Source organism: Bactrocera oleae, chromosome 6 (genome assembly GCF_042242935.1).
Source record: "Bactrocera oleae isolate idBacOlea1 chromosome 6, idBacOlea1, whole genome shotgun sequence".
NCBI classification, from domain to species: domain Eukaryota; kingdom Metazoa; phylum Arthropoda; class Insecta; order Diptera; family Tephritidae; genus Bactrocera; species Bactrocera oleae.
Window position 1 is genome coordinate 3,362,554 of NC_091540.1, and position 16,497 is coordinate 3,379,050.

At 32.5% G+C, this 16,497-nt stretch overlaps 1 protein-coding gene across 4 annotated transcripts in view; it reads left to right on the forward strand.

Annotated features, from left to right (window-relative positions):
* The window catches only part of Tsp74F (Tetraspanin 74F), a 29,622-nt gene extending 14,710 nt beyond the window's left edge, over positions 1-14,912 (forward strand). For 3 of the 4 annotated variants that reach the window (XM_014232963.3, XM_014232961.3, XM_014232964.3), the window contains 5 exons: positions 12,134-12,220; positions 12,484-12,675; positions 13,013-13,108; positions 13,197-13,493; positions 13,570-14,912. In XM_014232963.3, coding sequence (XP_014088438.1) covers positions 12,143-12,220; positions 12,484-12,675; positions 13,013-13,108; positions 13,197-13,493; positions 13,570-13,617 — 711 coding nt within the window. In that variant the 5' untranslated portion in view covers positions 12,134-12,142 and the 3' untranslated portion in view covers positions 13,618-14,912. Of the gene's footprint in view, positions 1-261; positions 414-12,133; positions 12,221-12,483; positions 12,676-13,012; positions 13,109-13,196; positions 13,494-13,569 lie in introns of those variants that run through there. The other variant, XM_014232960.3, reaches the window with a different exon arrangement.
* The last annotated feature ends 1,585 nt before the right edge of the window (positions 14,913-16,497 follow it).

Genomic DNA, 16,497 nt, shown 5'->3' on the forward strand with positions numbered 1-16,497 from the left:
AATTTATCTGTCACGTATACGTCCTTTCGAACGTGCGCAAGGAATTAATGGTTGTTGTTTATTTTAATTGTTTTAAATGCGTTCAAGTTGTAGCAGATATCAACATATAGTTATACATAAAGTATTTTTTATTCAAATTACTTTTAGCGAAATTTAATTATTTCAAAATAAAGCATTTTTTTAAATGCAAAGCGCACACTATGGAAAAAATTTCTTGTGTATGAAGTAGTCGGCGTTGAACGAGCGTGAGAAGCTGTTCTCTTAAATTTGAAAAATTTAGCACGGCTTTTTAGATTTTTTTAAGTATTTCGAAATATTATTGCGTTTCAGTTTTGTTAAAGTGAATCTTTTTAATTTTTTTATAATCGTAGATTAGTTTCGATATGAAGTCATATTCGCTATTTGCCATACATGTGAGTTGTTTGCCAATAAAAATAAAAATAAGTAAACAGTATTTTAATTATTTTTACTATGTTTGATTTGATCGTGGACTTAAATATGAATAATAAATGTTTGTGGTATTATTTTAACAAACGAAGTGTACTGACCTGACCGTTTTCGAAACTAAATTTGTATACCTATATGGTATAATTAGCCCTAACATGTCTACGAGCTGCTTAGCTGAGCTTCTTTCTTAATTTTTCGACTACAAATGGCTGTTTGTATTTAAAATATTTTTAAAATCAGAAAGACCGTCGGTATATAGCATATAGCTGTCATACAAACTGAACGATCGGAATCAAGTGCTTGTATGGAAATATTTTTAGTTGACGAGATATCTTGAAGAAATTCGGCAGAGCTTACTATCTAAAGCAATGTGCAATCTCCGAAGAAATTATTCAGATCAGATCTTTGTTTTATAAGACTTTTATTTTATAAGTAGAGTTTGACTTATAAATATCAAAAATTAAAATTTGTTTGAATTATTACATTATTCATCTAAGGAGTGTAGATAGTGTAGCAATAAATATTTAAATTTTTGAGGCCTACATTTCGGCGCATTGTATAATAAATTAAGGTGTGACTTCCTGTGTAGCTCTGGTGACACATGGTGAAAATTTTTATGTCCAAAAGATCGTTACCGCTTTTAAAATAGCACATTCAGAACTAAGCTTGCTTGTTTAAAGCAGCTTAAAAGCTAAAATCATATTCTCTGGTCTAAAATATTATGCAAATGGAGAAACAAGATTTTTATATTATATTATCAAGAGTTAGTATGCCATTAATGCATTGAATACCCATTTTATGGCTTGTTTCCTAAAACATAATTATATTCGTGTTATTTTGCTGGTTCAGCTTTAACTATTATATATATTGCATTAGTTATTTTGTTGCAGTAATTTGGCAAATTAGCAAATCATAAAGGCAAATAACTATTGTACAATAAACAAATAAGAATACTTCTATGTAGCAAAGATCACCGTGTTGCTCATCAAAAAGTACATGGGTAATTTACGCTAAAAATACTAGTTACTAAAGACGGCTAACGAAATGGAAGCACTGAAACACTACACATAAGCGGCTATTTACGTGCATACCTGTATTTATTTCAAAGATAGTTAGCACTCATTAACGAAAAGTTAATAAATCACTTGAAAGATGCGCTGACTAATGAACAGCGCCCACCCATTGTCTAGACGGGGTAAAAAAACCTTAAACCATAGCGATTGCTATTTATAGAAATATTCAGAAGCATTTAGTATTCATTTAAGAAGTTTTATAGCTATAGGGAATTTGTGTTTTTACAATTCTTAGTTTTTGGGGTTATTTGTGCTTTATTTAAAATTGCATATTTAAGACTTATTTTTACTAGTGAATTACATATTTAAATTTTTTGCTTAGTAATAGCATATTTTTAGGCGTACAGTAGCTTTACTATGAAAATATACGCTATATTGTAGTTAAAGATCTTTCATACACTAACCCATTTTACACTAAATTTGGACCATATTTTAGTTACATGTCATCTTTTACCTAGTTAATCGGCCAGTATTGACGCTGTTGCATTGGTAACAGTAAAATTAATTTAAACCTCTAAGTATTACCTTCTCTTCACTATTGCGAATTCAAGCGCCTACTAGAGCCCTACGTTAATCTAATACTGATCAGCTGAGTGAATGATCCCATCTCCAAAATAAGCTATAATTATGTTATGTAAGTGGCATACACATATATATCCATTGTTCTGACAACTCTTCGATTAGTACATCCTACTTTTTCTTACTTTTGAAATGAATTATTAAACGAAGACAGTTGTTTGACCACGTCATAATTATCGCACTGTTGTGAATTAATTAATTCTTCATAAGCTGAATCAGTCAGAAAAAGTTGAAATGAGCGGAAAATGAGAGGAATTCAGACAAGTTAGTGGATGCAATTAGCCAACCGTAAAAAATACTAAAAAACCTGTAAATAACACTATGTAAAAAATCTGTGATTTCAATGTTGAAAAATGTAACCAACCAGATGTTGAGAATTGTTCATATTTATTGCTAAAGCAAGTGTTATTGACAGTCATATAAATTTTATGACTACGGTTTAATTCATGCTTTGCAAAGTCTCATATACAGCACCTGTTGCTGGCCAACGCTGAGTTTGATATATTCATTTCAACTGCGATGGTTTTTGATTAAAGCCCTCAGACATGAATACTTGTTCACACAGTGTAGTCGTCGTTTTGCATTACAAAAGCCAATTTCATAACATTTCAGTCTTTTATGCAAATTGTACTAAATATGCGCAATAAATTCAAGATTGATAAATGTGTTCCTATACATATCCTATACATAATATAGGATGTACTTTTTACAAATGACCCAGTGTGACCCCGACCAAACTTGTTTTCCGGTATGTATCCTAATGCTAGCCGAAAACAAAATTACTCCACGCCTCAATACCCTTATAACTTATACCAAACTCTCTAAAACTTGCCAAGTCTGGGTATCAGCCTCTATAGCTACCCTAACCTATCTCAAACTTTCCACAACTATCCATGTGTGACTTCGGTAATCTTGGTCGCGGGTATGAATCCGAACACTAGCTTAACATAGCCGAAAAGGAAATTATTTCTCTGATCGACTGATCTGGACATTAGCCTCAATACCTACCCTAACTTATCGCGAATTTTGTACAACTACACAAGTGCGACCCTGGTAATCTTGATCGCGGGTATCAACTACAATACTTAAACTAGCTTCAATACCCGAAAAGGAAATGATCCGAAAATATTAATATGCTTAATAATTATGGTAATGAAGTTAGAAATATGGGTCTCCTGCAGTTTTATATAGCGCCCAATACTAGTGAATACAGTTCGAATAAAAGTAATGGTTGCTACATTCTCCAACTTAACCTAGTCTTTTACACTTAGTCTTTAAATTAACCAAATTAACGTAATCATATCGGTCACTGTACGGATCACCAATATGCTGAATGTATTCTATAAGACATCTATTATATATCCCGAGCATCGCTCTTGCCTGCCGAGTGTTAATGGCACAAGTAAAATTTCAACTGCTCTCATACTATGTATGACGCCAGTAAAACACGCATATAATGCTTTTTTCTATTATAGTATTTTTTTTTCACCTTCAATTTTTATTACGCATTTAAAATATATGTTGTGGTTTCTACGCATTTTGTTACAAATAAATCTCAGCTGTCCATCTTCACTTCCCAGTTTTCTGTTGTCTTTTGACCTTAAGCAAATATTTCATGCCTTTCAGTACAATTTACATTTTTTAGGCATAACACTCCACCAATCAGATTTGCAAGACGTTGTGCAAAAACTAACAGCCAAATGTTGGTAAACAAAGTTCAAGTTCATAACAAAAACAAAAAAGCAAAAATTATAAATTCATTTCTGTAGCAAATATTTAAATATGTGGTTGTAAAAACGTTGTTCAAGTCGTTTTGCATTCCGTCAACAACGATGAGTTGCACAAAATAAAGAGCAGACTTCAAAATGTAGGTAGATATGTAATAGAAATAGCAGAAAAAATCGCCTAGTTTTGCAAATCAATCGAATATAGTGTATATATTATATTTATATATTTCTCTCACGGTATAGCGTGGGCGCAAGTGTAATGGCATAACACCCGGACATTGATGGAAACACGATGCGTATATAACACCTATATGAATGTATGTATGTCTGGCTTTCTTTAAACATGCGAGTTTAATATAAGAAAAAGTAAAATTGATATGGGTTTCCCACTGTGAGTGTTGCTCTTTTATGATTATTTTTTTAACAAACATATTTATTTTCTGTCTTTATAACTTCCACGTTATGTGCACTTAACTCTGGCGCATTTAACTGACTTCTAACATTTGGTTTCATTTTGCCGGTTTGACGGTCAAAAACAGCGACATCGTGGAATGTGATTTTACATAGAAACTCAAATAGACGTAATAGAAAATAGGTAACGACATGTTGGCCTGCAAAGAGAGGCATGCTCACAAGCGCGTTGACGACGGACACGTTTATTGCGCAAATGCCGAACGAATTTTAATAAGTACGCTATCGTCTTTACACCACCTGATTTTGCTATTTCCAACCTAGTGAATGAATTACTAAATTAGCAGCTTAAGAGCCTCCAAAGAGAGTGTAGTGTAGAGCACACTCAATAAATTTACTTGCACATTTTTGTTACGGTATTTTTTAGACAAACAATTAAAGAGCAGCAAATTATATGTTATTTAATTTTTACAACACTTATTATATATATATATAACACAAAGATATACATTTACAAAACTGAGCTAAGCAAATGCGCGCGTATGTGTATCAAAAGTCAAAAGAGCCAATGGTAAACAATGCGCCTGCGCATGCGTTCGACACACTAATTCGAAATTGTCTAAGCACGCTGTTGCGTCGTTGCACGTACAACTTGGCGAACAAGCAAATGTACACTTATGTATACACATGCATACATAAATATATGTGAAGCTACTAAGCAAGCGGCATTTGTGTGTCTACTATGAGTTGTAGACTAACATTTATTTAATTTTCGTAAAGTGGGTCATGGTTAAATGTACTTGTGGAGCATGACTTGGCTGCATAATATCAAGCGACGCTGGTGATCTTCGTTTGAGCATTTATTTGTGGGCAAAGCACGAGCAGGCTTAGAGTTGTATGTTTGTATATAAGATGCGAAGATGTGAGCATGTATGCTCTCGTTGACTGACAGCCAAAAAGACGGAAAACGTTAAGCGAAATCCAAGTATACCGTTTTGAATAGCACAGCTGTGCTGTCGGGGAATACGCGTTGTGCTCAAATTGTAGCATATTTTTCAAAGACAAGTTTCTAAAAATACGGAAATCAAAAGGTATATTGTTGAATTTGTGAAAAATAATTGAAAAATATGGCTATGAAAAGGTGGCTTATTTATTTTCCGAAACTAAAAAATCCTGAAAACCATAAAAGTGTTCAACACACGAGCTTACATATTTAAAAAAATTATAATTATTAATAAAGAAATAATAAAAATAAAATATATTACATTAAAAAAAGAAACGCTAAACTCGGTTGCGCCGAAGCTATAATACCCCTCACAGGGGCATTTATTATGGTATAAATTTATAAAAGGAGCCTTAGCTTGATTTTGATCGGTTTTGCGATAAGTTTGTATGGCAGCTATATGTTAGAGTAACCTCAAATTGTACCGTTGCTTTAAGAAATAATCTGTGACATATTTTGTAAAGATATCTCGTCAAATAAAAAAGTTTTTCATACAAGCACATGATTTTGATCTGTCAATTTTTATGGCAGTATGTGTATGCTATAGTCGTCCGATATCTACGGTTCTGACAAATTTCAATAAAAGAAAAAAGACCGTGTGAAAAATTTCAGATCGATGTCTCAAAAATTGTGGGTATACAGACGGACATGTGTAAATCGGATCGGCTCGTTACGCTGATCATTTATAACATATACCTACAAGTATATATGGTATATAGCTAACATAATATACAATGTTTGGGGTATTAATATATGAAGATTTAATAGGTGAAACTTAGCTGTTAGAAACTAAAGAAACATGGTGTGAGGTCATTTGCGAAATTATTGCCGCTTTCTAATAAATTATTTACTTACAAGCAAAGTTAACAATTTTGTAAACCAAGCCGTGACCGAATTTTGAACTTAAGAGCACGAGTTGGTATTTGAATGAACTTGTTTTCTAAGGCTAAAAATAATGGTTTAAATAATTTTTTACAAAAAAGTGTGTAATAATGTTTCTAATGAAATGCACTATTATTTCGCCGACAATTTAAACTGCATCCTTAATTTATCGGAGAACTTAAAGTCTATACCATAAATGGGTCATCATAAAATAAACATCTTGCAAAGCTAAAAGCGTCTATGAATATACGTAGTATATATAAACTGTCTTCCATCTGTCAAACGTTAGAGAGTAGCGAATCGAACACATTATACCAGTCCAAAATAGCTGGAGGCACGTTCTCCATAAACAAATATATTTGATATTAAGTCTGATGTCTTAAAATTTAATCATATTCTTTATATTTTAAATTTTTATAGTAATTTTTTATTTCAGCTATTCACAATAATAAAACTGATCTAAATTCTTCTGTAAAGTGAAATTTTGTAGCCTTGAAGAAAGCGTTAATACCTAATTAATGAGGTATTCGCATAGCCTTTGTTAACATAACTTGATTGTTGTTTTACAAATAAATGTTTTTAAAAGACAGCAGCACCCAAAAAAAGCGAGTAGCGAAATGGCGAGTCGATGGCGGCCATACATAAAACTAACATTTAAACAGCGATCTAAATTTTCTAAAGTCAGCATTAAAATTCCTGGTTACCACCGATTCGATTCCATCTGACTTTTCGTTAGCGAATCCTTCTTTGCACCTCAAAACTGGTTTTAGGTTCGTTAAAAGGACATTTATCACTCTCATATAGGTATACTCGTGTGTATGACTAGGACGAGAGCTAATCTCCATCAACGTCTTTTATTCTCCCTCCTTCTGGAAGTAAGTATGATGATTTTAGTTATAGAAAACCATTTGCTGATAGTTCGTTTTAGCTACAAAGTTTTGTGGCCTGCATGGAAGTGGGTGCAGCTATAAAATTTGGTTGAAATGTTAAATTTGTTCTAAAATTTCTTTCAATTATATCAACTTTATTGTCATAATTTCGATTTTTCAAAATCAAGTTGCAGTAGTTTTTTATTCGTAATAATTGTGACGTAAATATGAGAGAGTGAAGTGACGTGTGGTAAGCTGAACAATTTTTTTTTTTTTGGTTATAATATTATATAATAAACTTTATAGCAAAGAGAATAAAATATTGTCACGAATAGTATGAAGATTATCAAACTCATTTAAGCGAAAGAAAAACTAAAAATTTGTTATGATCTATTTGATTTTATTTTTTATTTTATTACATTTATTTTATTATATTATATTTTATTTTACTTTAATTTATTTTATTTTGTTTTATTTTATGCTATTTTTTATTTATTTCAAAGTTATCAGCTTAAATTTGTAAAACCTTTTTAAGACTTTCAATGGGTTTTAATTAAACCATGAAATTAATAAAATTCAAAAACCAACGCTGTTCGAATTTTTTCATGATTAATAACATAGTTAATTCTACCCAAAAAAATTAACTTGCTTTTATACCATCTACTAATCAGATTTCGTTTCCTTTCTAACATCTCAGATTACGGGACTGTGGACACGTGTTAACTAAAAAATAACCAAAATACAAATTCGGTGGACAAGAATTGATTTTGCGTTGCCAGAAAGTGATTTATTGACTGATTGACGAACTTTTGAAGTGTTAAAAATTATGCAAATTTTTAAAGGTCAGAAAAAAAGCGTTTAGAACTGAAAGAAAAGTAATAAAAATGAAATAAGAAAAGGTAAAAAGTATAATAAAAAAATACAGCAATGATTACTGGAGGCAGGTTTTGAATAAATTTGGCTATTTTGATTTAATACTTTTTATTTTATTTTTAATTTTTATCTCAGATTTTATTTGGCTAAAGCGCACTTTTAAAAATTTCTGTTCCAAATAAGAGCCGTTTAGTTCACTTCAGTGTAATAAATTTTATTTATAACCTATTAAAGTCAAAAGTAATTAAATAAGATCTAAACGCCTGCGCAATTACTCAGACAGATTACGTGACTTAACGGCAATTTATTTTTTCAGCAAGTTAATCGGCGCTCGTTGAATATTTGCTGGCATAAAAAAGTAAATGGAGCGCAATACATCAAAAAAGAGACATTCCAGCGTTTTAATTTTTTTTTATTTAATAGTAACTCTCTAACTAAAATATGCGTCAAGCTAAATCAGTCACCTTGTGTACTTAATATTTTTGCGTGTTTTTCCAGCACTGACTAACCAACAATAATTCTCATTCATTTGCTGAAAAATGTTGAAAAATTGGCGGATGATTTCTTTGTGGTTATTTTTTTATACAATATATTTGCACTTTATGTTTTTTTTTTTTACAATATTCTGCCTGTAACTTCAGTGTCGTGAATAAAACATATTTCCATACATACAAAAATGAGCACAACAGGTGTTAAAACGCGCTTAAATAACACCTAACTGTGCATATGTACACTTCTACATACTTTTATGTATGTTTAATTAAGTTAATTTTTAAATCGCTAAATATACCTCAAGACATTCGCAAAGTAATTATTTTTTATATCAATTAAATAATTCTAGTTAACCACAAAATTGTCACAAATTGTAGGTTATTGCCAAAAGATATAGACTGTTTTGTGCTTATACACTTGTGTATACTGTGCTAAAACTTAGCATATTTGCGCTTAAATAAGAAAAGTTGAATTTCTTTTATGCTGGAATTAGGAGTGGAGGAAAGTTGGGAGTCCAAGGTAGGAGGCTGTGTGGTGATTGCTTAGAGATTATTTTAAAAGACATAACCTCGTAACCTTAGTGGCTACTTTTACACATATGTATATATAATAGCCGTTTTGGATTTGCCCGTCTTTGCACGCAAAGTTTGAATAATGTTCTCTTTACGTTATTTCATAAAAGTTCTTATCGAAAAACATGATTTTTTGATGAACGTGAAATTGCGTAATAAACTTGGACAGTTTACAAGGATTTTACGAAAATGAGACATGGCATGTTGAAATGACAAACCTTACTGAACACATTGACAAAATTCGACACAAATCCGTAAACAAACATGGCCGCCACGAGCTGTCAAAATCACGTCATCTCTATTGCTAGACGCTTACATAGTGTAATGAAGAGTATTCATTTTCATACAGTTAAATTTAGGAAAGTTGTTTTACTTTTAAAACATTTGAATAAATCGTGTATATGTATGTAGTTCTTTTAATTTTCCATATCTAATTAAAGCGTTAATAAGACTTCTTTTTAATTTTTGCGTTTTGTCATCTTAAAATAAACTTCGGCTTATCTGATAAACCGATTTATTTCTAGCATTACTTTAACTATCATAAAATTGTATAATTTTCTACTTTTACAAAATATTCAAAAGCAACCATTTTTGATGTCATAACTTTCACATGTCACATTACAAAAATCTGCGTCTGCTATTAAATTTCACAAAACTGTACATTCAGACGACAATTAGCATAATTGTCAGTTACCATAACCTAAAGGTGGCAAACAATATTCCAGCTATCAATTATCACATTACTTTTCGTTAAATTTCTATAGCTATAGTTTTATTTTCAACCATTATACATTCTAAATATTCATACATATTTCCATATAGGGTATATACGTACGACTATAACCCCATATGCTGTATTTTGTTGTTTTTCAGCCTTTCTAAAATTGAAGACATGTAGTATATTCTTATTGGCTTGAATTCTTTGTTATTCTTTTATTTGTCATTGTTTTTGTTTTGGTTGTGTTTGTTATAGTTCTTAACGCTTTTGGCTGCTGGCGTTTTTTTCGACAAAAAACACATATCCAAATTATTGCCAATTAAACGCTATAGAATACTATATACGAGTATATAGACTAATATATTTCTGCACATATATATATATGAGTATAGTTATGAATGAATCACGGGAGTGTGGCGCACATTTGTTTTGTTTCACTATAAAAAAGTTATGGCCAATATAAGTACGTTGTGTTAATATTTGAAAAGATACATATATATATATTTGATGCTTTTAACAGCGATCTAAGATGGCTTGACGTAAAATTTGTCTTTATTTACGTGCTTGATAACGCTAATTTAGATCAACAAATATTTGAATTTGAAAATTATACAAATATTTTCTGGCGAAATATCGTTGTCACGAACAGTTTTTAGCGTTAATAACCGTTACTTTTGCTGTATACAGTTAGTGAGTCATGCTGAAAAACTTGGATAAAAATACACGTATGAATAATATATTCTGTTTTTGCTTTGAGTCATAAAATATTTTTTTGCGGTTTGAAGATGAGTTGTTGAGAATTCTAGAGCCAGATAGAGAGTTTCTAATTTAGAAATCAGAGCTGTAACTTGCTTCCTCATGCTACAAGTCGTTTAAATCGTTGAGAACAAGCTTCTACCATTTCCTCTTCAAGTGTCAGGAAGAAGCCTGAAAGTCCAATTTTGTTATGCTGACCTTATACTCTTTTTGTGATTTATGGAATCGCTGGTTACAGGGATGAAGGTGCAATTTTTTATTGTAAAAATACTTTAGCTCTCACACTTTCAGCCTTTCAAGCGAACTAGCTGGAATCGAAATCGACGTGTATATAAATATATACGCTCCATTAATGGCAATTACATACTTTCTTAAATATCTACAATATATTCTTCTAAAAATAATTTTGAGCCAATTATCTGCTCAGCTTTAAGCCAAATAAGACACCAACTACTTTATGTCGGTTTATTCGCTTAAAAACTTTTTCCTACGCATACAAATTATGCTGTTGTCACTCATATGGGATTCTTAACTGTACGCGACTACATAGCAACCGCCTTATTAACATGTTCTCTGGCGTCTGCGCAGCCATTGAACTCACTATCGCACTGCTTTTGTAGTGGGTATCATTGTTATGGGTATTGCCCAGCTATGAAAATTGAATTTATTACAAGTGCTACTCAAAACACTTATGTATATGTATGTGTATGTAAGAGTGTGTGCGGATGTGTTTAGATCCGGAAACGAGCTTGGACTTTAGCTGTCGCTTAAAGCATTGCTTGCTCAAGTACTTGCAATCGTTGACGGTTTCCGAAATCCGTTTACAAAACGAATGCAAATACAATATCGGCAAACGGACAAGTGTACTCGTAATTCCCAGTATTGACGGATATTGGTAATTTGTATATAAAATGCTTGCGGACTATTAAGTACAATAAAATATATATTTTATTCTATTTTTCATTTTTGATTCTTCAACGTCTGAGTGCCCGTAGCGAATGCAATTAATTTAATTTGTAATCACTTGTGACAAATTCAGCGTGACCGAAATGACAGCTCAAACGTAAAAAATAAAAAAAAAAAATGTTAACTTCGGCCTTACCAAAGCTATAATACCCTTTATAAATATAAATGTTTTCCATACAAGGACTTTATCAGACCGATCAGTTTGTATAGCAGCTATATGCTATAGTTGTCCGATCTGAACATTTTGTTTGGAGATTGTACCGTTGTCTTGAACAACAATCCATCTTAAGTTTCGTAAACATATCTTGCCAAATAAAAAATTTTTATCATATAATACAAGTAGTGGTCCGATGTCTGCAGTTTCGGCAAATAAGCAATCTTGAAGTGAAAGGAACGCGTGAAAAGTTTCAGATCAGCTAAATCGACTCTTCTTTCTGTTTTGGTTCTTAATTGGTGTTACAAACTTCGTTGCAAAAATAATATACCTTGTTTAGGGTATAAAAATTTAAAATAAATTTAAATTACAACAACAGCTTGGCTACGTTGAATGCTTAGCGATCAATTATTAGGCTGTAAGGTCCAAGCGCGCGCTGTAGTGTGCGCAAAGCTCTTGTCTCGTCGCGTAAATGATCCAATCAGTCTAATGTGTTTGACATTGGCTTTTTAACACTAATAAACAATTAATAATGATTTTATAAATTTAACAGTAATTATTTATCAACTAATTCTTCTTTTAATATTTTTTTTCGTTTTTTTTTTTTGCAGGACGAGGACATGGGTTTCAGTTCGCGCATGGACTGCTGCGGGCAGTTCGTCAAATATAGCCTGTTCATTTCAAATTTGATAATATTTGTGAGTATAAGCCAAACTTAATTACGCACATAAGCACATTTAATTGGTTTGTTAAATCTTTACGTACACTTAAGCGTACACTTAGCCTTGCTTCAGCTTGCGCTGTGACCTTAATTAGAGCTAATTTTGTGTCGCTTTTTATGAAATATTTCATTTGAGAATTACTTTACACATTTTTCATGACATTTTTACACGCTAATTTTTAAGTGGTCTCCCTCTTTTTTTCCTATCTCTCTTTCCATTTCTCTCTCTTTTTTTAATAGGTCGGTGGCGCAACAGTCTTTACGCTTACACTATGGACGCTCGTGGATCGCAGTTTTATGAATGAGTTGTTGGGCACTAATCTCTTCTCGGGCGCCGTTTACGTCTTACTGGTTACGTCGGTGGCGATTTGTTTGCTCTCATTTTTGGGTTGTGTGGGTGCGGGTAAAGAGGTCAAATGTCTGCTACTGACGGTGAGTATTTGAGATAAATTATTTATAAGAGTAGAAATTATATAAATATAAAAGAACTATCTTGTTTCAAAACCTCCCTCACCAACTTTTAAAAAAAATCTGTACTTGTAATCTTGTACTCCTTGTTCCGAACGGTCTTTACATCCTTCAGTGATTTTTGACGAAAAGCAGTAAATTCATATTAGAGGAACTTCGGTCCATAGGATAACTAAGAGTAGGTTTTCATTGCTGTTCCACCTTTTCCAAGAGTTAGATTTAGTTTAAGAGTTTCTTATAACTTCCTATGTTATTACTGAAATAAAAACTCTTTTATATGGTTCTTATTATTTGATTGCAGTATTTCATAATTGTGGCGCTAGTGTTTGTGACGATGTTAATCGGCGGCATACTGGGCTATGTGTTTAGGGAACGTGTACAGCAAACGATGAGACAGGTAAGCCACTACAAAAAAACGATATAATTAAAATAACTTCGTATATTAAAATTCGAATATTACTAATTAATAATTTTTTTTCCCACAGGAAATGCGTGCCACTATGGCGCTATACGGAAGCCGTCGTGATGTCACCTTAGCGTGGGATCAAACACAAGAGCGTCTTCAGTGCTGCGGTGTGGACACCTGGCACGACTGGAATCGCTATGGGCCCGTACCAGAATCTTGTTGTCAGGAATTGTTCGGTGGACAGCGCAAAGACTGCAGCATCTTTCCAACAATAACAAATCTCTATAGTCAGGGCTGTCTGTATGTGACGACAAATTTCATACGCGATCATGCGGCGTTAATTGGCGGCACTGCCATAGCAGTGGCCATATTAATGGTATGCAATTGTGTTATAGATACAATTTTGATTAAAAAAAACTTTTCTAATTATTTATGCTCAATTTCTATTACAGATATTTGGCATGATATTCTCATGCCTGCTATTTAATATGATTGAATAGTACGCTGGACATTGAGGAGGCGTCATGTCGCGAAATAAGCTAAAAAAAATGGTGGAAGTTGCAGAATTATTAGAAGAGCAAACAAATACAACTGATTAGTAACAAAAAAGCGCTTACAATCACGCACACAAACACACACATTCATACACTATAACACAAATTCATAGAAATATGCCAACATATACACAAATCCAAACACTCACACTTACTTAAAAACATACACACGTCCAACAAATCCAACAAAAAAAGTTGGCAATAATTAAAAAAAAAACCGTAAAAATTATGCTCATAACAAAATCAAATAAAACTTTTTGGCTTAACGCCTGAAAGTAAGCCACTAAACTGTTCCAACGCGCTAAACATCCATGTTATATTCGAAAAAGTAAACAATATTAGTATGTCGTCCCATTTATCTCACAGTCCCATTAATTATAAAATTATTTTAAGCAAATTTTGGTTTTAAATTTAATATTGCTCATAAAAATTTTTGCGTTACGCAACGCTGCTGTATCAAAAAAAGTATTATTTTCGAATTTGTAAGTGCATAATAAATACATATATGTATACTTGTATAATATTTGTAATGTTGTAATACATTGCATTAATTTTTAAAATATTCTATGTATAAATATTTACTTTAAACCATATAATATATGTATTTGAACAGCTGGCCGCCTAAAGGTATGCTACAAAGATTTTTGCTAATTATAAAATATGTTTCAAACCAAAAGCGTGCTTTGTTGTAATTTAAAAAATCACTCACATACTTTTAGACAGTTAATTTCTCTTAAGGAGCCAGCTGTTGCATACAATCTTCAGCTTAAATACATAAATATACAAGCGATTAGTTATATTTTTTAGTTTTACTTAGTTTCATTACAAAATATTTTCGTTAAAATCTGAGTGTTTTCCACAAGCAATACATTAATAGCTAATACTAGTTTATTAATGACATAAAAAAATGAAATTGCAATTCATGCAGTTACATATAATTTAGTTGCTAAGTCTATATAATTACCTGTACACCGTACTTAAGCAATACCTTATTCATTATTATGTAAGACTTCAATATCGAATATTTCTTCTTGCATATATCGTCCGTTATTTTAGCATATCGTAATTATAAACATGCATCAATATTTCTGTTTTGTAAAAAATATTTTTTTTTCATTGTATGTATGTATTTAACTGTAACTTGTAATTACTTTATAAATGCATGTGCAGCAATATCGAAATTTATTGGTTGAAATACAAGTCAAATATATTATTGTTAAATAACATAACTGCAGTCAAAATTGTTTGAAAATTTGAGGAAGAACAGGAAAAAACGTAAGCTTCGGATGCACCGAAGCTATGGCAGCTGTATGCTATAGTGGTCCGATCTGGAAAATTTCTTCAGATATTTTAGCGTTAGCTTGGAGAATAATTAATGCCAAATTTCTTGATACTTTGTCAAATTTTGATTTTGATCGTTGAATTTGTATGGCAGCTATAAGCTATAAGCAATCCGATATCAATGGTTCCGACAAATGAGCAGTTTCTTGAGAAGCAAAGGACGTGTGCACGGTTTCAGATCGTTATTCAAAAACTGAGGGACTCGGTCGGTACAGACAGACAGACAGACGGGCATGGCTAAATCAGATTTTTGTGAGGAAAAACATGCGTATATTATATTTAACGCTTGCAGCCAAATTCTTGATTCACCATATAAAAATTTATACTCATTACATTAGAATATCGTTAAGTCTACAAAATTACCTACAATCGAAGTTGCTGCTATGTACAATCGTCTACGCTGCTGCTCAAACCAATTCACAGTCTAGGAAGTAAGTGGTTGAAAGGCGAATGGGACTGTTACATAATTATGCTCGTTCCACTTTTAGCCGGTAATATGTTTCCACCATAAGTGATCAGCCTAAGTATATAAATTTACTGCGCTGTAGCGAATATATCGCTAGTTACATTTTTGCGGCCACACACTCCACATTGACCGTCACCACATCACCATCGCTGAAGTTCCATAGAACCCAATACGTACAAATGATCTAGATTTAGATGAATTGAACCATCCAGAAATCTAGCTTCGAATAAGCCCACGTCCTTGTATGGTGACTTTATCGATTCCAAATTTCCTTCTTTACATTGTTCAAGATAATTTGTGCTTCTCGACAGCCGTCTCCTCGGTCCTACGTTCCATTTCAGAGGTCGGAGGTTCTTTCACCAAGTTGAAGAATTTTCAATTTGCTAGAGCATATACGGTGTTGACAAATACCGGTAGTCGACATTTTCGACGAAGTTCTCCTAACACTTCGAGCTTAACAATCTACTGGTTTTCTTTGGCAGCTAGTGGTCGCAATGGCTGACTAAGATTTGTTAGAAAACTGAACTCAAGCCATCGGCCGTATAGTAAGCTTTCGCTTTTGCGTAATTTTCACAGCGACCGGTTCTACGTAACCGGAATTGACTCGGGTCTGTCCAAGGACTGTTATTTCGATGATATCGCTCTGTTTGGATCGGTAAGTAATAATTCCGCTTGTGTATATCCTTTGAATCAGTTATCTACGCTTATTTTTCTTAAAAACTTTCACTTTCTCAACTGCAGCTCTAAAAAGAGCCTACGACCATGCGCTAGGTACAGATAATATTACTGTATATTTTAGTTTAGGAACCCTAACCAAAACCGCGCGAGTTTTCTCCTTCATCCAGACTCCTGGTATTTTGAAACCGAGACCATAACCTTAGGAACTTTGATATTTTCCTAAAATATTACAGATATGACCTCGATTGCCTTTAAATTTTGAGTATTGGCTGAAGTATACCTTTTCTACATTACTTGATTTATAGGTAAAAATTGGAAGTTGGATCTCATGAAACATGTGT